General features: G+C 38.0%; 2 protein-coding genes across 4 annotated transcripts in view; both read right to left on the reverse strand.

Moving 5' to 3' along the window:
* The window catches only part of LOC122829855 (voltage-dependent T-type calcium channel subunit alpha-1G-like), a 174,154-nt gene extending 151,399 nt beyond the window's left edge, over positions 1–22,755 (reverse strand). For 2 of the 3 annotated variants that reach the window (XM_044114742.1, XM_044114741.1), the window contains exon 1: positions 3,337–3,643. Coding sequence is in view for 1 of the 3 variants with exons in the window: in XM_044114740.1 (XP_043970675.1) it covers positions 22,457–22,494 (38 nt within the window). In the remaining 2 variants the exon portion in view is untranslated. Of the gene's footprint in view, positions 1–3,336; positions 3,644–22,456 lie in introns of those variants that run through there. The other variant, XM_044114740.1, reaches the window with a different exon arrangement.
* LOC122829856 lies at positions 10,175–12,729 on the reverse strand. The gene is made up of 2 exons (XM_044114745.1): positions 11,575–12,729; positions 10,175–10,697 (listed from the first exon to the last, which is right to left on the reverse strand). Exons 1-2 carry the CDS (start codon positions 12,727–12,729, stop codon positions 10,569–10,571), a joined length of 1,284 nt encoding a protein of 427 aa, XP_043970680.1. The 3' UTR covers positions 10,175–10,568.

Genomic DNA, 22,755 nt, shown 5'->3' on the forward strand with positions numbered 1-22,755 from the left:
GAGTTGTTTTCAACCCACATTTTAGCAACACTCTGTTTCAACATTCTTTGTACGTCAATTAAAAGTATTAGTAATCTGCATTCAATTGCAATTTACACAAATTTGTCCAACACCAAAAACAGCCATGAATTTGGTGTGTTGCAGAATTCACACTGGTTGTTACAACCATAAACTTCACTGAACATTAATGGGATTTTGAAAAACTCAAAGCACTTGTAAAGTGCAAGGAAAATCAGGCATTGTTTTGAAACATTTACAAATTAAATCTGAAAGAGTGGCATGCTTTTGCACTAAATACAGCTTCTCTGAGTCAGCACCTTAAACTTCATTTTATTGCAACTAAAGCTGTAAGTCTTCAGGGGGTCAAGCTCAACCAGCTGTTTGGATCTAGAAACGTAGATATTTAGGTGTTCTTCTTTATGAAATAGTTTGAACTCATTCAGGTTGGATGAAGAGAGTCTCATCACGAGTTTTCAAGCCCTACTACAATTTCACAATTGAATTTAGGTCTGGATTTTGACTTGGCCAGTCAAGCACATGAATATGCTTCTATCTAAACTGTTCCACTGCTGCTCTGCTGTGTGTTCAGTGTCGCTGTCCTCCACCCCCAGTCTCAAGTATTTTGTAATTTCTAATAGTTTTGGATTGATCTGTTCTGTGACTGATGAAAAAGCCAACATTCGCCACATTATGATGCTGCCACCATCATGTTTTTAACAGTTCATGTAAAAGTGATCATAATAATAGATCATTGCATGGAAGCCAACTTTGGTCTCATGTGATCAGAACCCCTTCCTCTACATGTTTGCTGTCTCCCACTTATTATGGCTTCTTGCTGAGCTCCATGATTTGTGGAGTCCAAGACTAACAGCTCACCTGTCAGTAGAGCTATGGCTCCGTGGCTCCTCCACAGTTACCATGGACCTTTTCCCATCGTCTTTGATAGATGCCGTTTGTGCCTGGCCAATTCTTGGTGCTTTGCAGTTACAAAATACCAAATTTTCAGATAATGGACTGAACAATGTTCCATGAAATGTTAAAGTCTTGGGATGTTGCCTCTGTGTATCTTTTTCCTGGGTTCTATGGTCTTTATGATGCAGTTTGGAGACTAAAGAATTCTGTTTTTCCTCAAGATTAAATCACATGTGGAAAGCATTTATTGCATTTATTTCACTAAGGGTTATCAGAAATGAAGAGCTGAAAACAAATGCAACAACCTTTTCAGATTTTTTTGTAAGCATGTTTAGGCCTGTCACAATAAGTAATAAATCAATTAGTCACATGATAAATTATATGAGTTAAGTTAAATAATTGGGTTGGTTTTTTTTCTGGCAAGTGACAGAGGAAAGCATGAGTTTTCTGCCACTGTGTTGTGATCAACACAATGGAAGCAACAGCGATGACCCCTCACAGGTAATCATCCGTTGCAGATTTTCCAGGTTGCAAAAAAAAAAACAAATACCTACCAGTCAGCCTGTCTCCAGATTCCTGACAGTCTAATCACTGAGATGTCTAATCCACAAATAAAATACAAAACGGTCAGCACAAAAAAAGTGCACATTACAGTTTGCTTAATTGCAAAATAAATGCTGCCCTTTCATCTAATTGAAAAGCCAACATTTAGAAAAATGCTGTAACATTTGGAGTAAGTTTACACTTTTTCACTAAAGTCCTAACTGGCAGTTTTGCCTGTTTTCTCTGTCTGAGCCTAATGATTACTTACAGAATCTTTATAATCCATTTTATTTCTTTTGTTTTAGTTATTTTGGATACCTATAATCTTCCAGCTCCATTGTTAAATCTTCTTTAGAAATGTGTTTATTGATCTTTGAGAGGGTGTACTTCCATTCTTATGTTATTAGTTTCTGGGACAATTAATTTATTTGCTGGACCTAAGCAAGTTTATTTTAGTTTTGTTTCGGAAATAGGTAGCACTTTGTCTTCCTCTATCACATAAAATCCCCCCAAAATACATAAAAGTGAAAGAATGAATAAAACTGAAAGCTTTTGCATAAATCTGCTCATATGATGAGGACGATGATGATGAGAGGTATCATTTTTCACTGACTGCTAATTTAGGATAAAATGAACTGCGTTGACATTGATGAGGTACTCCAGCCCATGGTTCATTTTTAGATGTACTGATGGAGATTCCACTAAGCACTGAAATAATCCTGGAAATGTCAAACTGAATGACATTGGAATCATTTACTTTTAATATCCCTTCAAATGTTTATCAGTTGGAACATGCTACAACACACCCACATTGCCATGGTTACACACATAGCAAACACTGCCCATGTTTGATCCGCCAAATGCTCTTTCCATCATTTATGGGTCCCCTGAGATCCTCATTCCAAAAGATACAAAGACTTTAAGAAGTTAGAACAAAAATCTGAACTATTTTGGACAAAACGGCACAGGGCAACATCCTCTGGCATCTGTGTAAAACGTCCAACAGGAGAGCTGGCAAGTCAGCTCTGACTTTAAAGAGGAGTCCATCTGTGTGTGCATCTCTGATGAAAATAATGAGACTGTATTCACCACTATCCCTCCTTTTTCACTCAGTTTGCTATCAAAACTCAGCTTTTACAATGAAAGGAATCCAGGGCTGCACAGTTGAGAGCTTTTTTGTTATTCAATAGTAACTGTTGGGTAAACATCAATTAAACAAAAAAAATTAAAAAGGAAGTCATTTCTTCTACCTGAAAATGGGCTGATGTGCCTTGAAAATTATTTTTGAAATGCATTACAAACCACCCTTGCTGACAGTCTGGCCATGATGAAATTAAATTCTCTCCTGATATAACTCTCCAAAACACAATATTGTATCTTTAACCATCAACAAAACTTTTATTTTAGGAATGTGGAATAATTTTGCAATCAGTTATCATCCTTAAATTTTAAAGCAGGAGCTGAAAAGTGTGTCATGCTGAATAAAAATAAAAATTATATCCACATCTGCAAAAATGACAGTTGTTTATATCCAAAAAAGGGATCTATATCTTTCAGAAAGCCTGACATTTATGACGTAACTGTCAGACAAATGGAATGAAATGATGATTCTGGTTCTAATTAAAGCCATTATTTCAAAACTAAATGTTAAATACTTCCATGATTCAGGCAGTCAATACACCCAAGCAGCCTCTCCGTAATTAGATCAAAGACTAATTTTATTGCATATACTTGAAATTTCTAAAAATCCATTCTGTAGGGAACGCAAATGACAAAAAGCGACATCGCATCCAGAAATGTTCTGTTGTGCGACCCATTCAGTGCAAGAAAAGTACAAATAAAAGCAGTAAAAACGATGAAAACTTTGCCAGTGCTTCTTACCGGGGAGCAGAGTCCACCCACCAGCTTCACTCACTCCCGGTTCGCCGTGAGCCCTGAGATCCAGGAGCCCGGTGCTCCATCTGAGAGCCGTCAGCCGCCTTTGCTTCCTCCTCCCGCCCCTCTGCCAGTATCCAAACTCAGTCCGTCAGCAGGATGACAAAGATGAACCAGAACGCGACAAAAGAAAGCAGGTGTATGATCAGGTACAAGTTTTACTTAAACGGTAAAGTGTAGTTAGAAGCGAGCGTGCTCCTCCATGGGTCTGGGTCCGAGCGGAGCGGCGTTCAGGTCCCGGAGTTTAAGGAGAGATGCGTCAACCAGGCAGACACAGGCAGATGGGGGCTTACTTTCAAAATAAAAGACTCTGCTCCAGGAAGTTTCGTTTCAAAATCTAACATTTAACCCTCCTGTTATGTTGCGGGTCAATTTGACCCGTTTTAAAGTTGAATTTTTTTTATAAAATAGTTGTAAGTTTTTGTTGTTGTTTTTTATTTTTTGGTTTTTTGCATGAAACTTTTTCTATTTGTCTTTGTAGGTGCACCCTAAATATAACTTGAAAATATATTCATTTCACACATTTGCACCCCCCCCCCTCCCCCCCCCCTCCCCCCCCCCCCTCACGTCTACATATTACATAGATACTGTTCGGGTCAATTTGACCCGGCAGTCAAGATGAAGGGTAAAAGAGATTTTTTTTTTAAATGTCCAATTCTATATATTTCCTTACAGCTATGAACCATATTTCAAACACACACACACACACACACACACAGAGAGAGAGAAATCATCCCGTGTTATCGGCTGAGGATGGGTATATAGGCCAAATGTTATCAGTCTGTTGTGGGTGCCCATTGGATGCGTTTCCATGGTAACCATCATGACCTTATATATAGGGAAGTGTTGTATCCTGTGCCATCATTGCACCCACACACGAACTCAGGGAGAATTTGATTAGCGATCGATGACCCGGATCAATCATGGAGAATCCCATGACAACCTCCTCTGGGCTCCGGCTGATTTAGACTTCACTTCACAGCCTCACACATGCAATGGTGCTTAGTGCAGCTGAAGGGCAAGATTATATATGTGTGTGTGTTTCCTCTGTAGTATCCACACAATGCCCAAGAAAGGAACCAGATGACTCTTACACTGTAAAACATTTGAACTGCATTTAGTTGTGTCTCCTATCTTCTACTCCATAAGTCAAATAAATTTAGCGAGTTTTAGATATTGAAACTAAATGTGAGTTTGTGAAAGAAAAACATACAGTAGCAAGTTGCATTAACTTTTTATTAATTTTGTCAAACCTCAAAGAGTTGAATCAACTAGAGCTTTTAGATTAGCTCTTTAAAAAAGCTAAAAGAAAAAAAGAAAAAAGACAGGTGGAGGAGTTATTTTGCATGTTTTTGTATCCTGTGTTGCATGTTGAGCTGTGCTGTCGTTGCATTCTGCTTCAAGATGGCCATCATCATTCCAGTGCCCTGTTGCACTCTCTCCCATCATGATGAAGTGTTTTGAGAGGCTGGTGAAGGACCACAAGATCTCAAAACTTCCCTCCTTTTTTGATCCACTCCAGTTTGCATACCGCTCCAGCTGCTGCACAGAAGACGTCGTTTCCGCCACACTGAGCCTGAAACACTTGGAGGAGAAGACTACTCATGTGCGAATGTGGTTTCTGGCCTTACCACTCAGCATTCAGTACACAATCATCCCCCAGCACCCGGTGAGCAAACTAGCCCCCCTTGGTCTCAACACCCCCTGTGCAATTGGGTGCTGGATTACCTCACAAACAGACCCCAGTTTGTCAGGGTTGGTCCAAATGCTTCAAGGGTCATCTCCATCAGCACTGGCTCCCCCTGAGGCTGTGTACCGAGTCCACTGCTCTTCACCTTGATGACCCATGACTGCCAAGCCAGGTTCAGTATGAACTACATCATTACGTATGTGGACGATACAACAATGCCGGGTCTCATCAGGGACGACAACAGAGAGAAGGTGAAACGTCTGGTGGACTGGTGTGATGCAAACCATCTAATCCTGAATGTCAACAAAACAAAATAAATTGTTGATTTCAGGACAAATCAGCCAAGTCACACAACTTCTTATCAATGATGCTGCAGTGGAACAAGTAAGGAACATTAAATTCCTGGGGATACAGATCACTGACACTTTGACCCATACCATACCATACCAGCTTTATTTATAAAGCACTTTAAAACAACCACAGTTGATACAAAGTGCTGTACAATCCAAAAACACAACAAAATAAAAATAATTTTAATTGGTTCCTCCAAATCTCTGGTCTGGTGATGAAAGCTCAGAAACTTCTGCACTTTTTACATCGGATAAGAAGAGCAAACTTCCCTTCTCACATCCTCACCACCTTCTACAGAGGGACTAGAGCGTATACTGACCAGCAGCATCTCTGTCTGGTTTGGATCATGCAAAACCTGACTGGCAACGTGTGGAGAGAGTGATGAGGCCAGCTGAGAAAATCATTGGGACTGAGCTTCCTTCCATCGTTGACACAGCTTACAGTCACTGCCTGTCCAGGGCTCGGACGATTAAAAAAGAACCCTTCCCCCCTCAGCATAGTTTGTTCTCCTGCTGCCTTCTAGGAACAGGTTCAGCAGCTTCAAATGCAGAACAACCAGATTCCACAACAGCATCATTCCTCATGCCATAAGGAAACTAAACAGTCATCAGTTTCATCTTTCATTGCTTACATTTATATCGATATTTTTATTACTACTAATTTATTTATTATATTGGAGCCTTGCAACAAAATTTCTTTCAATGTGTAATTTTTTAAATATACAATTGAAGTACAATGAAATGTGTTTATGTACTTGGTTTAAATTGCAGCACTAAGTTAAAACTCACAAGTAAAGATTAATGAATTGTCACAACTTCTAAAACTATTTAGACAACTTGTATCTTGTTGTTAAATCAACTTTATAAACTTTAATTACCATACTTTAATTTTCAAGGCAGACTTTTATTTTCAAGTTAAACCACCTTCAAATGTTTTACAGTGTAGTGACCAAAGCTGACCTCCATCAGAGCTGAACTCCCGTATGGGAGCTCATTTTCAGCCTATTTCAAACATTTATTGGTCCCATTTGGAAATATGCTCTTGACAGAAAAAATTAAAATTAAGAAGAAATAAAAAATAAAAAGAAATGATTTGACAAAATCAAGACGAAAATTAAACTGGCCTAGAAATCATAATTTAAACAATTTATTAGTTTTCAAAGGCCTTAGGGTTGGGGCTAGGCCTTTTTTAATTAAATAATACATTTTTGTATCTTTGCCCTGCGACAGACTGGTGACCTGTCCAGGGTGACCCCGCCTCTCGCCCGGAACGTAGCCGGAGAGGAACCAGCAACCCTCCTGACCCCATTAGGGACAAGGGTGAACAGAAAATGGATGGATGGATTTTTGTATCCGATTATTAACTCCAATACAAACCATTTTTAATCAATATTTGTGCAACAATGGTTTTTTTATTTCTCATAAATTAAGGATCAATGATGACAACCTACTCATTTAGTCATTTGGACATAAAAAGTGGAATTAAAATTTTTTTATGTCCACTGAAAAAAAACTTAGACACAAAAAACAATAATTTCCTTGAAGTTGATCTTTTGTAAAAAAAAAAAATAAAATAAAAAAATAAAAAAATAAATTATATTACATTTGGGTTGTTTTTTTTTTGAGGGGTGATCTTTCCAATTGAACTTAAGACATGTATTCTGTTCTGGGTCAAATTGACACGCTGATTAAAATCAAGACAAATGAGTCATGCAGACAGTATTTATGTTTTCCTCCACTTCTGCTGAGTGTGACAGAAAAGGTTCCCGTCAAAGATGTATGAACACAGACTTTCTCGCAGTTTCCTAGTGAAGTAAAGAGAATAGTGAGAAAGTGGGCTTGTGTGTGTGCATGTATGCATGTGTATGCATGGGTGCGTGCACGTGTGTGTGTGCACATGTGGGTGGGTTTCAGGTCTAATGTATACCAGTGTCAGAGGGCAAGTAAAAAAATTCACAAAATGTTTCTGTTGTTCAGAAAGTCCTGCATAAGTTCCTCAAAGAGAGTAAGTATGAATCAAATGAGTAAAGCTACTGGAGCGGAAAAGCAGCCAAGCAGACTCAACAACTGATGACAAGTGACACACACGTGAACACACACAGTGCCTCCACATGGAGAGAGAGACATTAGCTGCTGCAGCCTCTTGTGGATAAATTTGTCCCAGATATTTTAGACAACGTTGTTGAGATAAATCTTTGTTGTTTGCTGTTATTGTGTGAGGTAAAACAGATGTTTGGTTTGTGTCTAGTAGGCTGCTGCACAGTGTTTCCCCGTTCAGAGGGAAAAACTTATCCAAGATTTGATCTGTCTTTCTGATTGTTTTTAATCCACATCTCAGCCTGTGGTGAAATTCTGATATTGCAGGCATAGCACCGTGAAAACCACCAGTGACTGGACCAGATGATAATCATCATCTCATTAAGGTTTATCTGTCCCTTATAGAAGCTTTGTGTCAGCAGCAGCAGCTTTAATGAGACAGGCATTTGGACAACTATTTAACTAGTTTCTCATTCAGCTAATCCTACATAAGGAGGTCTGCAGAAAACTCTGCCCACTGTGGTTGGTGAGAGGCTGCTCCAGAGGTGCAGCGTGTGTATGCAAATATCTCTTATGATATTGGAGGCCTGATCCAGTGGGAGGAAATCATCCCGGAAAAGTTGCTGCTCCAACAGCAGCTCCACTGCAAAGCAGCACACAAACTGCCAGCAAGTTAAAGCAGCTCATCACAGCAGAAACAGACACAGGCGCTGATCAGTCTACTCACCTGGAAACATCCGAAAGGGATTTCTGCAGGTTTGGAACCAGAAGCTACTTTATGAGCTGATTTTGATCAGAAAAAGCAGCAATTGTTGAAACAGCAATATTGTTGGCCAAAGGAGACATTTTTCTGTGCAGAATTGTCTTAATTCAACCACTGATTTTCACAGCATGTTCAGCATCAACAAGCTATTTAACCCAATAAATTTGAATTATAAACTCAATATACTGTTTGATAACTAAAATCAATTGGAATGTATGTTTGGTCAAATTAAAGTGGCCTTTTTGAAAAGTTCCTCCATGCCCTCTGACCCCTGCCAGGTGGTGGGTGAGGTGTCTAACCCAAGGACACAATGACAGGCAGGTGGAGCAGAGCTCCAAGCAGCAACCCACCAATTGCAGGGTGAACTCTAACCATCACCACCATCACTCCAATTTTTAGAATGTCAACCATACATTTGTAAATATGGAGTAGGAGTAATAAGTTTGTCCTTCTTCCTCTCCATTTGAGCTAAACACGTTCTTGATGACTCAGACAATGTCTTTTTCTTATTTATGTGTATTATATATTTATGTACAAGTGGATGTATATATGTTTCTTTGTTTCTTTTTACCCACAACGAGGAATAAGATGCATTACTTTTCTTTTTTATGACTTGGAATTAAGCAATAAAGCAAAGAGTTGATTCTATATAACTAAATTGAATTGCATTATTGACCTCTGGTAAATTTATATCCAAAGTTTGACTAGAGTTCTCTAAAACTTCACATTTTCTTGAGCCATTCTGAGTTGAGCTGATGTGGAATTTTTGGATGGACAAAAAATTCAGACATTGTCCTTCAGGATTTAGAGAGCATTGGTTTCTTTAAATATGTCCTAAATCATCACACTGCTACCACCATTCTTGACCATCAGTGTATCATTTGAATGGATGAAACACACGTTTTTGACTGGTCTAGTCAAAGTACATATTTACACCTGACTAAGACCCTGCGGTCTTACTTTAAGCAGACCAATCACTTTCAAAAGCTGTCCAATGTTACTAAACAGTTATTAAGTTTAAGGATGGGAGTGGAACTCTGGACGGCCTTGTCCAGATCTACAGCCTCAGATCTCACGTACTTTTGTAAATTTCACAAAGCACTGCAAGGCATATTTTATTATTTTTATTTCAGGCCTTTGCTAAATTTCCAGGTCATACAGTGATTTACTTATCCCAATGATTTTAAATCAGTCACTAATTTGAGCTTCAATCTGTTGAAATATCATGAGCGATTCCTCCAGGAAACTCTGCTTTTAATCTCTGACTCAGCAGTTAGCCCTCAGGTGAATGAGGAAAAACAAATTCTTTAACTTTAAGTCCAGCCATATTAGGGGTTTTTTTGCTTCTTATGAGCTTTAAATATTAACGGTGCTAATGAAGCTGTTTTCTGTTTGACAGCAAACCTTCAGAGTTGGATGTTCGAAAACATTAGAGAAGTGTTGAAGATGGCGGCTCCCTCTAAGCAGTGTGTTCTCTTCTTCAGCCATGTGGGAATTTCTGAGCCCATGGATAAATAGAGTAACTTGAGGGCTATTTTAGGATCTTCAGGTATATTCAGTTTCAGCATTACTTTGATTGTCTCTGGGCTGCCTTAAAAGAGATATGGATTTCTTATAAATAAAAGAAATTATGCCAAAATTAACAATTTTTAAACTTTTAGTTTCTACTTTACAACACAATAGTAAGAATTTATTTTGAATTGAATGTCCATCCCAGTGATCTTGTGGAATGAGGATTTATCAGTTATTTTATTGCAAATTTACTGGATAAAATATGATTTGAAATAAAATGCATTTGTCTATGCTGAAGAGTAGAACCAGCTGGGTTGTTAGTGCATAGCATGAAAAATGGTCTGAAGGTCTCAGTGTGCAAATTCAGCGTTAGTATTGTTACGTCCACCTGGCTCGTTTGGTGGGGTAACATTAATGGAGACCACACAAGGATTTTCTGAGTTAATCAAAGAATGAAATTTATTAAATTATATTAAGTAAAACCTGAAAAGAGATTACCTGAAATAAGAAGCCAAAACAGATTAATACAAAACCCATAACCAATTAGAAATAAACAAACGCAAAATAAACCTAACAAAACTCAATCATAAGGTCCAAACCAAACCAACTGGGGTTCTGAGGAGGGAGAGGAGAAAAAGCCTCCTGACTGCTGCAGCATGACAGCTTTTAAAGCAGCAGAGCACCAATCAGGGAAAAAACATAACACCTGCAGAAGGCCTGCCTCCAGGATCCTAAAAGGAGAAAAAGCAGAGACCCACTGCAGCCGTAACACCTCCCCCCTTTAAACAGAGGATCCCAACAAGGACCTCTGTAACCATCTTTCTTGTTATTCTGGTCCATCAATGGCACGAGACAATGCATCAGCCAGTACGTTGTCAGTGCCTCGAATATGCCGAATATCAAGGTTGTAAGGTTGCAGAAATAAGGCCCATCGCATCAACCGCTGATTTGGACTCTGTAAGGAGTGCAAAAAGGTCAAAGGTTATGATCCGAATACACCACAACAGGAAACGCACCCCCGCCCACATACACATCAAAGTGCTGCAGTGCCCAAATAAGAGCCAAGGCCTCTTTCTCAATAGTTGAATAATTAAGCTGATGTTGATTAAACTTTCTAGAAAAGAAACAGACTGGATGGTCAATACCTTCCTCAGTCTGCAACAAAATGGCTCCCGCACCCACTTGACTTGCGTCAACCTGTACTTGGAATGGCCGATCTAATCTTGGTGCAGACAAAACAGGTGCAGTGCTTAAGAGAAACTTGATGTTTTCAAAAGCCTTCTGACAGGCTGAAGACCACTTAAACTGGACTTTAGCTTTTAATAGGTCGGTTAATGGAGCAACTACAGTAGAAAAATTCTGACAGAAGTTTCTATAGTAACCCACCATACCCAAAAACCTCATCAGCTCCTTCTTTGAGGTAGGAGGAGGGAAGCTATCAATAGCTTGGACTTTAGTTCTTACTGGTTTTACTTGTCCTTGCCCAACAACTTTTCCCAAATAAGTCACTGTAGCTCTTGCATACTCACATTTTGCTAAGTTCACAGTTAAATGAGCATCCTGAAGACGCTGAAACAATTTTCGAATGCGTTGTATGTGTTCAGCCCAAATGTCACTGTAGACCACTACATCATCCAAGTAGACAGCACAACCTTCCAACCCAGCCACTACTTGATTCATCAACCGCTGGAAAGTGGCAGGTGCATTCCTAAGACCAAAACTCATTACAGTGTAAGAGTATAATCCAGATGGTACAATAAAGGATGAAACCTCTTGAGCTCGGCGAACAAAGGTACTTGATAGTAACCTTTGAGCAAATCAAATTTACTCACATACTTCGCTGTTCCAACACGATCAACGCAATCTTCCATCCGGGGAAGCGGGTAGGAGTCAGGTTTTGTAATGCTGTTCAATTTCCTGTAATCAGTACAGAATCTATAAGTACCGTCAGGTTTTTTAACCAACAAACATGGTGAGGCCCAACTGGAACAAGATGGTTTAGCCAGGCCGTTGTCCAGCAAATACTGAATTTCTGTCTCCAAAAACTTGCTTTTCTCAGGATGAACACGATAAAAATGTTGACGGATGGGCTGCGCATCTTTCACATCAATATCATGCTCAATTAAATTAGTACATGTTGGAATGTCACTAAACAAAACATGAAAATCCAAAATTGACTGCTTCAACTGCTCACTTCTTTCCGTAGACAAATGACTCAATAATATTTGGAAGTTAGACAATATCTCAGAGTTCTTAAGTCTTGGTTGAAACACAGCATCATCTGGAGTTTGCACATCCTCATCTAATCCTGCTGTGCAGCTCAAGTCTACTTTCACAGAAGCAGCAACTGCCTTCACATCTTTTTCCTCCAGAGTACGACCAAAATAAGGCTTTAGTAAGTTTACATGGCACAGTTGAGTTGGTCGTTTACGGTCTGGGGTAGAAACCATGTAGTCTTGTTCAGACACCTGTCTCAACACAAAATATGGACCGTAAAACTTTGCCTGAAATGGTGAACCCTGAATGGGAAGTAAGGCAAGCACCTTATCTCCTGGGTGAAACACTCTTCTTTCAGATTTTTGGTCAAACCATCGTTTCATTTTTCTCTGAGCCTTTTTAAGATTCTCAGAGGCTAGTTTACGAGCCAAGAAAAGTCTGCGACGAAAACCATTAATGTAGTCAAACAAGTTTGATGGTGGATCAGAACTCTCCAAGTTCGATTTTAGAATAGCGAGAGGACCACGCACCTGATGTCCAAACACGAGTTCATTCGGACTGAACCCTGTACTTTCTTGCACAACTTCACGAGCTGCCAGAAGAAGCCAAGGCAGACCTTCTTCCCAGTCTCTACTCAACTCTGTGCAGTATGCTCGCAACAATGCCTTCAGGGTTTGGTGAAAACGCTCTAGCGCCCCCTGGCTTTGAGCATGATAAGCACTGCTTTGTTGATGGACTACACCAAGTTGTTTCAAAATCTCAGCAAACATACGTGAAGTGAAGTTGGTTCCTCTGTCTGTCTGAATGGTCCTCGGAATTCCGAACACTGAAATGAAATTCGACAAAGCTTTGACCACCGATTGTCGTAATGGTTTTCAGAGCATAGGCTGCAGGATAACGAGTGCTTCTACACATAACTGTCAGCAAATACACAGATCCTGACTTTGAAGGAATCAGTGGGCCAACACAGTCCACGATCAAGTTTTCAAAAGGTTTACCAGCAGCCGGTATGGGAAAAAGTGGAGCTGGTTTCAAGGTCTGATTAGGTTTCCCAGTTAACTGGCAAGTGTGACAAGTTTTCACAAAATAAGCGACATCTTTTTTTAGACGTGGCCAATAAAAATGTCGTAAAACTCGATTATAAGTTTTATTGACTCCTAAATGTCCAGACAATTCTCCATGAGCAGTTTTCAAAACAAGGTTTCTGAACTTGACTGGAACAACAACTTGATAAACTGGACCAACAATTTCCCTGTCACTATAAGGCAACCATTTACGTACCAACAGATCTTTTTGTAGAAAATATCCACTTGACACTTTTGTGTCCTGTTCAGCTGCCTGGACTTGGTCAAACAGAGCAGCTAAGGTTGTGTCCTCCTGCTGGGCTGCAATCAACTCACTGAGTGACAAAGGAACAGGAAGAGTTGGCAAACAGGCAGTCTTCTCAAGAATAGAACCAGGCTTACCAGACTCGTCCTCATCAGCCAAAGAATGAGTGATGGCACGAGTTACTGCACAAGCTGGAAAAGCCTCAGGAAAGTCTCGAGCACATACGTCTGACACAGAAACGGATGGACAAGCTCGGACCACTGGAGAGGGTGCAACATCTCGCCACACACGTCCACCTGCCAGATTGTTTCCTAGAATGAGAGACACACCTTCCACAGGCAAAGAAGGATGAACAGCTATAGTTACCTCTCCTTGTACAAGTTCTGACTGCAAGTAGATCTTATGAAGAGGCACAGAGAAAGTCTCCAACCCAATACCTCTAATTAAGACACTACAACCAGTATCAGATAAAAGAGAAAATGGCAAAACAGATTCCAATATGAAAGATTCCGATGCTCCGGTGTCACGTAGAATCTTCACAGCCACTTTATCTGAACTGCCACTCAAAGAAACAAACCCATTTGTGATGAAAGGTGCATAGTCTTGTCCGACATCCTTCTCACAAATCTGGGGATTTGTATCAGTCAGTTCTGAAAAAAACTTATAGTCAACAGATGCAGCCAAAACAGTTGGTCTTACACTTTCAACTTTAGCTGGATGTGTAGACTCCACTGAATGCAACTGTGAAACGCTGGCTAAAGCAACAGGTTTTTGATTATCTCGTTTACTCCTAGCCGATTTAATTTTGGTATTCAGAGGACACTCATTTTTCCAGTGTCCTTTCTGGCGGCAATAGTTACAAACAGAGTCTGCTTTAGATTTCAATGTAGGTTCCATTCCAGTCTTACCAGAGAACCAGTCATGATGAGATTCCTTAAAGCTATAGCTGCCTTTCCAATTGTAATCCCTCACAGTTTTATGGGTCAGAACATACTCATCTGCCAAGACAGCAGCTTTAGCAGCAGTTTTTACCTTTTGTTCGTTAACATATGTGGCAACCCGATCTGGAATAATGGTCTTGAACTGTTCCAACACCATCAAATCACAAAGGGATTCAAACTCCTTCACACCTTCAGCTGATAACCAACGATAAAACTGGGTGTTTAGTTGTCTGACTAGATCTGTATTTGTCTGTTTTTCAGCCTTCCTGCAGTTCCTAAATTGTTGCCTGTAATGTTCAGGAACCAGTTCATAAGCCTTCAAAACAGCTTCTTTAACAGATTTGTATACCTTTCTTTCAGCTGAAGTTAATGAAACATAAGCTTCTTGGGCCTTACCCACCAGCACACTTTGCAGCAGAATGGAACAATCGAGATCACCCCACTCATTGTCCTCTGCCATGTCCTCAAACAAAGAGAAAAACACATCAGGATCTTGTTCATTAAACTTGGGTACCAGCTTCAACATGTTAACCAAGTTATGTCCAGAAAACCCATCACCACCTTGAGACAGATTAAAAGATCCACCACTTAACCTGCCCTCAGACCTCAACTTCAAGCGCTCAGCTTCCAAAGATAATTTCTTAACCTCCAACTCATGTGCTAACCTCTTTTCTTCTTGTTCATGCGCTAGCCTCTTTTCTTGTAAAGCTAGTTTTCTTTCCTCAAGCTCATGTGCTAGCCGCAATTTTTCCACCTCAAACTGCATTTCCAACTCAGTTCTCATAGATTGAAACTTTAATTGAGACTCTTGAGATACTGTTGGACCTGACGAGTCATCGTCCAACTTTGAAGCACCAGTTAAAGAATCTATGCCCCGGGAAGTTACATCTGACACATCAGCATCTGAAAGAGAAATAGTAAAGACATTTAGTTGTACAAGTTTGTCTTTTAAGAAACTCCTTAATTGAGGTTTTTTAAATCCTTTTGCAGCTCCAAGGTCAATTTCAAAGTGTTCAGCTACTTGATGAATCTGCTCCTTAGTAAGCTTTTCCAACAGTTCTAAAGTTGGGGAAGCCAAAAAAGAACCCACAGTATCCATTTCCAACAAAAATAATCCAACAAACCAACCTAATCAGAAAATACAAATTTTTTTTTGTTTTTCAGGTTTTTTATTTTATTTAATTTTTTTTTTTTTTAACCAACAATCAGGAAGTGCATAACTGGTACTAACCAAAGGCAAATCTCCATTTACCTACAGCTAACTAAGTGACCAAAACCCTGACTAATCTTAGCCTAGTCTTCAGGCCTTCCTCCAAGAGCCAAGGCACTTGAAGCACCAAGATACCGCTGGCAGCAAATCCCACCAGGCCAAAACCTGTCAGGCAGCAAACCACGGCTGTGCCCTCAGCCCAGAGTCCAGCCCAAAAATAACAAACTAAAATAATAAACAGGGTCGTCTAAAATGGAGTTGCCAAACAACAAACACCAGATAGCACTTACCTGACACAAAACAAAGACACTTCTCTCCCCCCCTCTAACAAAAGAGCAAAAATCCTCATGGACCTCCAACAACAGACATATGGAACACAAAAAATGTCCAAAATCTAGTAAGGTTCCAAAGACCTTAAAATAGCCCAAAAACCCACAAACAACCTGCAACACAGGAAAACCAAAATCAGGGGCATGTAACTGCAACCTGAAGACCAACAATGAGGCCAATTAAGCATAATTAGTCCACATGAATCGGACGAGCTCCCACAATGTTACGTCCACCTGGCTCGTTTGGTGGGGTAACATTAATGGAGACCACACAAGGATTTTCTGAGTTAATCAAAGAATGAAATTTATTAAATTATATTAAGTAAAACCTGAAAAGAGATTACCTGAAATAAGAAGCCAAAACAGATTAATACAAAACCCATAACCAATTAGAAATAAACAAACGCAAAATAAACCTAACAAAACTCAATCATAAGGTCCAAACCAAACCAACTGGGGTTCTGAGGAGGGAGAGGAGAAAAAGCCTCCTGACTTCTTCTTCTTCTTCTTCTTCTTCTTCTTCTTCTTGATTTTATTGGCGGTTGGCAACAAACTTTAAGTAGCATTACCGCCACTTGCTGGTATGGAGTGTGATTCGAGATGGACTATCAATTTATATAAATACTTGTATACTCCTACACATACTATTAATAGATAAATTAAATAAATAAATTTCATATTTATATATGCATACATACTCTCATCCATTTTTATACATATCTTTATAATCCACCCCTCTAGATCATGCACACCTTCACACACACACAAATTCTTCCTCAAAATATCTAACAAATTAATCTTTTCCTTAATACATTCAAACTCTCTTCTCATACATCTTCTTTCTCTTTCATACTTATGGCATTCTACCATAACATGTTCTATTGTTTCATATTTGTCACAGTAATCACATTTTCCATTATTATGCTTTTTTATTTTAAAAAGTGTATAATTAAGTCCTGTATGCCCAAATCTTAATCTTGTTATCACCCTTCCCTCCTTTCTATTTCTTCTTCCATTTCTTTTCTCTCCTACTATTTTCTGAATTTTATAAAACCATCTTCCTGTTTTTTCTTCATCCCACCTTTTTTGCCATTTTTCCATCAGTTTTTCTTTAACCATACTCTTTCCCTCAGATTTACTTATTTTAACTGCAAAACTAATAGGATTATGAATTGCCCTCTTTGCCATTTTATCTGCCGTCTCGTTTCCTTCTACCCCAATATGTGCTGGAATCCACACAAATATAACTATTAGACCCATATTTTGTATCCTGAACAATATATGAAATATTTCTAATAAAATGTCCATCCTACTATCTGATTGAATATTTTTTAAACTTAACAATGCTGAGCTTGAATCTGAACATATCACTGTTTTTAATGGTTTTATTTCTTCTATCCATTGTAAAGCTAATAATATTGCCAACATTTCTCCTGTGTAAACTGATAACCCATCTGTGCTCCGTTTTCCTATTTTTAAATCGAATTCTGGTACCACAAAAGCTACTCCTATTTTTCCATTTATTTTTGACGCATCTGTATAAATTTGAATATATTGATAATAATTGTTTAAATGTATCTGTACTGAATATCTATCTACCATGTAAGATTTATCTTGTTTCTTTTCTATTATTGACATGTCTACATTTGCTTCTGGTAAAATCCATGGCGGTATTATTGACATTGGTGTTTGACTTATTTCTAAACTATCAATCTTGAATTCTTTTATTTTATTTCCAATATTCCATCCAAAACTCCTCATTTCTTTCTTTTCTTTTTCCCAACATGGACTTAAAATTTCCCAAGTTGGATGATCAAGTTTATTGCTTTGTAAATTTAACCAGTAATTTATTTCTAGTTTTGTTCTTCTTAAATCTAATGGCATTTCTCCCATTTCTACTTCTATTGCAGCTGTTGGTGTGGTTTTAAATGCTCCAGTACATAATCTTAATGCCTGATGTTGAATTATGTCTAATTTATTCAGATGTGTTTTAGCTGCTGAACTGTAAACTATGCAACCAAAGTCTATGTTAGATCTTATCATTCCAGTATAAATCTGTTTCATTGATTTTCTATCTGCTCCCCAGTCACTGCCAGCCAAGCATCTTAAAATATTTAAGATTTTCTTACACTTATCAACCACTTTTTGAATATGTATATTCCATTTTAGTTTTTCATCAAACCATATTCCTAAAAATTTTATACACTTTACTTGTTCTAATTCTTGATTGTATAATTTTAATTTTATTTCCTTGTTTATTTTTTTTTTAGTAAATATCATTACTTTTGTTTTTTCAACTGAAAACTTAAATCCCCATGGCAACGCCCATTTTTCTATTTCAATGATAACCTTTTGTAATTTCTTTACAATGAAATCTACATTTTTCCCTCTTTTCCAGACCGCTCCATCATCTGCAAATAATGAACATCCTATTTCTTTTCCAATCCCATTAAACACATCATTTATCATAATTAAGAACAGTAAAGGACTTATAATGCTTCCTTGCGGAGTTCCATTTTCTACTTTATATTTTTCTGAATACATTTCCCCTATTCTAACTTGTATTTTTCTATTTGTTAAAAAGTCTTTAATCCATTTAAATAATTTTCCTTTAATATCCAACATATATAGTTTAATCAATAATCCCTCCACCCACATCATATTGTATGCTTTTTCTATATCAAAAAATACTGCCACCACACTTTCTTTATTTACTTGTGCTCTTCTAATTTCATGTTCTAAACATAACGTTGGGTCATTAGTGCTCCTCCCTTTTCGAAAACCACTTTGGTACTTTGATATATCTCCTTTACTATTTAAATAATAAACCATCCTATTGTTAATCATTCTTTCCATTATTTTACATTAATTGGATGTTAAAGCTATTGGTCTGTAGTTTCCTGGGTTTGAATTTTCTTTTCCTGGTTTTGCTATTGGTATTATAACTGATTCCTTCCAATTTATTGGTAATTTTCCTTCCTCCCAAATTTTATTATATAATTGCAATAATATATCTTTTGATTTTCCACTACGTTGTCTTATCATTCTATAACAAATCTGATCTTTACCTGGTGCTGTATTTTTTGTCTTCCTGAGTGCAGAATTCAATTCAGTTTTTGTGAACTCAACATTTAACAAATTATTTGTTTCTTCAACATTCTCTAATAACTCTTTATATTTAAGTTTTGTATTTTCTCTCCCTCTCCTTCCCTCTCCACTTATATTATTTGAACTATAAACTTTACTAAATGTTCTTGCCAATGTTTCAGCTTTATCTTCATCTCTTACTATATTTATATTATCCATTTTTAATATAGGGTATTCAAACTCTTTCTTTATGCCATTCATTCTTTTAATTATTTTCCAAATTTTTTCTATTTTGGTTTCTCTTCCTATTGTACTACAGAAATTCCTCCAATAATCTCTTTTTGCATTCTTAATAGTTCTTCTTACCATTGCTTGCTTTCTTTTATAATCAATTAAATTCTTATAAATAGGGTTCCCTTTTAATACCTTAAATGCTTTATTTCTTAACTTTATTGCTTTTTTACATTCATCTGTCCACCATGGCATCATTTTCTTATCATTTCTACATCCTGTTTTCTTTATTGAATTATCTGCTGCTTCCATAATTATTTTGCAAATTCCTAAATTGACATCATTTATGTCCCTTGTCATATCTACTTTCTCTAAGTTTATTTGACTCAAGTACCTAAATTTAATCCAGTCTGCTTTATTAAAATTCAGTTTTTTATTTACCTTTATATTCTTATTTATATTTAATCCTACCTTAACTACAATGGGATAATGATCACTACCTACTGTTGTATTTTTATCAATGAACCACTCGCAAATACCAGCTAAAACATTTGAAACAATTGTTAAATCAATAACTGATTCCATCCCTGTTCTTACATTAATTCTTGTTCCCCTCCCATCATTAATACATACAAGATTTTTTATTTCCATTAATTCTTCTATAACTTTTCCATTTTTATCATTACTTTTACCCCATAATGTACTATTTGCATTAAAATCCCCACACCAAATTACTTTCCCTTCCAAATATGCAGTTAACTCCTCCATTATTTCAATTGATAATGTTTTGCATGGATTATAAAAATTTATTATTTTAAATTTACCTTCTTGTTCCCATATTTCAACTACTATATATTCAAGTTCCTTCCCTTCCCTAATACCTGATATTGTATCCCTTGTTTTATAAATATTGCACATCCTCCTCCCCCTCCCTCCTGTCGATCTCTTCTTACACTATTATATCCCTTAATCACAAAATCTAATGTTGTTTTTAACCATGTTTCCTGAACACAAATAATTTCTGGTTTTTCCTCAAGACTATCAACATAACCTTTAAGTTCCTGTCCGTTAGCAATTAAACTTCTTGCATTCCATTGTAATATTAACATTAATTATTTTCAGCTGGTGGTCCTGGTCTCCCATCCCCCTCCAGCTTTTTGTTTATGTTCTCCCATGATCCCTCTTTAAACCCCAAAAACTTTTCTGCTCCTCTCACTATTATTTTGATTTTCTCAGTTTTATGCTTGGCTTGGTCAGTGCAGTTGATAACATATGCTACAAATAATATTAATTTTTCTACTGACACTGTGATATTTTCTTCTAACTGCACTTTGCTTTGCTGTGGGATTTGATTCACTGTTTGTTCACTCTTTCTTGTTGTCTGTTCCTTCACATTTTTAACAGCTTCTGCATAACTAATGTTTTTGGTTGTTTTAATCTGAATGATTTCTTTTGCCTTCTTCCTCACCTCACATCCTCCATACGTAACTCTATGTTGCCCTCCACAGTTACAACACTTTTCTTGTGCTTCTTCTTTACATTCCTCTATTTTGTGATCTTCACCACATTTTGGGCATCTCTGCTTCCCTTTACAAACTGCTGCTATGTGTCCATATCTTTGGCATTTGAAACAACGAAGTGGTGGAGGGATACAAGGTCTGACCTGAAAACTGAGATAACCTATTTTGATGTTTTGTGGTAAATCTTTCTCTTCAAATTCAATGAGAATTGACAAACTTCCTACTCTTTCTCCATTTATTGTTCTTGACAACCTCTTCAAGTTATTCACTTGTCCTCCTGTAATATTCTTCTTAATTTTCTCAAGATATTCCTCTAGAGGTATCCCATAAATCACTCCTCTAGTTTTTTTATTTTCGCCTACTATTTTTTTCTCCAACACATTTTTTTTTACATATATTATCCACATTTAAAGCCTTATTTTTTTGTTCTTCATTTTTACAAACTACCAATAAATTTCCATCTCTCAATATCTTCACCATTTCAACATCTCCGATTTTCTTTTTCACTTCTCTTGACACCACTATGGGGCTGATGTTATTCTGTTCTTCTTCATTTTTTAGTTTTAATATTATTTTAACTTCCTCCCTCACAACTTTCCTTCTCACTATCCTTTCTTCTTCAGAGCTACTTCCTTCCAGTTCTCTTTTATTTCCTTGAATATCACTAATACTCTTTCCTTCGTTTATTTTTTGTCTTTCCCTTCCTCTCCCTCTTCCTCTCCCCACTGGCGTCCACCCTTCAAAATCCATATCTTCCTCATTTCCTGTCTCCATTTCCATCCGAACCATTCACATACCAGCTTATGCCAAATCCGCCTTTTCCAACTCCAATATACGTTTTCGTTTTGCCGCGCTCACAATCGTCCAACCACCCTCCTCACGACTTCGACCCTTGTAGCCTTCGCTCAGTAGTCTTGAGACTAGCCAACTGTTAATCTCGACAAAACCAAGCCTCCTGACTGCTGCAGCATGACAGCTTTTAAAGCAGCAGAGCACTAATCAGGGAAAAACATAACACCTGCAGAAGGCCTGCCTCCAGGATCCTAAAAGGAGAAAAAGCAGAGACCCACTGCAGCCGTAACAGTATGAAGTCCATCAGATGAAACAAAGCAAAACAGTTTCTTGCACTGGTGTATTTAATTGTAATCACAAGATTTCTTATTATTTTTCTGACAAAAAGTGCTGCTTTATGGAAGCTTTAATATATTCAAAAACCTGCCAAATTTCACCCAATTGTCCCCAACGTGGAACTTGAACTATTTGATGATTGCTCTGAATTATTGCCACGTTCTATGAACAAATGATGCAATTTGTCCAGGAAAAACGTAGAAAAATTGGTGACCGGGTTAGTCTTTTCTGAGTCTGTGAGCTTAACGTCACACTGATTGCCATGGCAACCAGTAAACAACCTCGGGAGCGCAGAGCAGAGATTAGTTCAAGTGCATCAGGAATTAACATAAAAAAAACCCACAAAAACATTTCCCACACAAAACAAGTAAAACCACCAAACAGAACATTCTGTCGGTTGCAGATTTATGTTTTAAATTTTTTACTTTGTGATCATTAGGAAGCGAACACTCGAGGTGGTTGATTAGCTGATTTAAAGACCTGTTTATGACAGAGACAAAATCTATGTGGGTCGCCTTGTTTTGGTGCTAATTCAACCGAAATACTCCGAACTGTTGTTATGTACCGCTGCTCTCACCCTGGCTCGTTCTTCTTATTTATTCTGTACTGGTTACGGGACAGTAGGGCCGCAATAATAAGTGCGTATTGATGTAGACAAAACGAACAAAGAAAAGAAAAGAAGACGAGCACCTGACGGAACACACAGTGTGGTGGGGGCTCACCTTAGATGTCCGGTCAGAGTTCCTCGACCAGCTGACATCCGTTGAGAAGGGCAGCCCTCACGACCCCTCGTCCATCAGCTGCTCTGTTTAATAGTTCCTATTTTTGTCTTTAAATATGTCGTTTTTCTCTTTTCCTATACACGCACCACTCGTGATTTTGTCGGTGGTTGGTCTTTTCAGGCGTTAACTCCCCAGTGCTAAAATTCTTTAGTGTCCAGCCGGTTTTCCAGAAGCAAATCAAAACAAACTTCATCCCAGCCAAAACCTCCGACGCTGCCCTCTGGGTGGATCCGTCCCCA

Source organism: Gambusia affinis, linkage group LG04 (assembly GCF_019740435.1).
Source record: "Gambusia affinis linkage group LG04, SWU_Gaff_1.0, whole genome shotgun sequence".
Classification (NCBI taxonomy): domain Eukaryota; kingdom Metazoa; phylum Chordata; class Actinopteri; order Cyprinodontiformes; family Poeciliidae; genus Gambusia; species Gambusia affinis.

Bases quoted from the DNA above. Each gene is read 5' to 3' on its own strand.
- LOC122829856 (XM_044114745.1), bottom strand. From the start codon at position 12,729: ATGTTTGCTGAGATTTTGAAACAACTTGGTGTAGTCCATCAACAAAGC. The intron at 10,698-11,574 runs GTGAGTAAATTT...CACTCCTTACAG, and splicing joins GTGTTGGAACAGCGAAGTAT to AGTCCAAATCAGCGGTTGAT.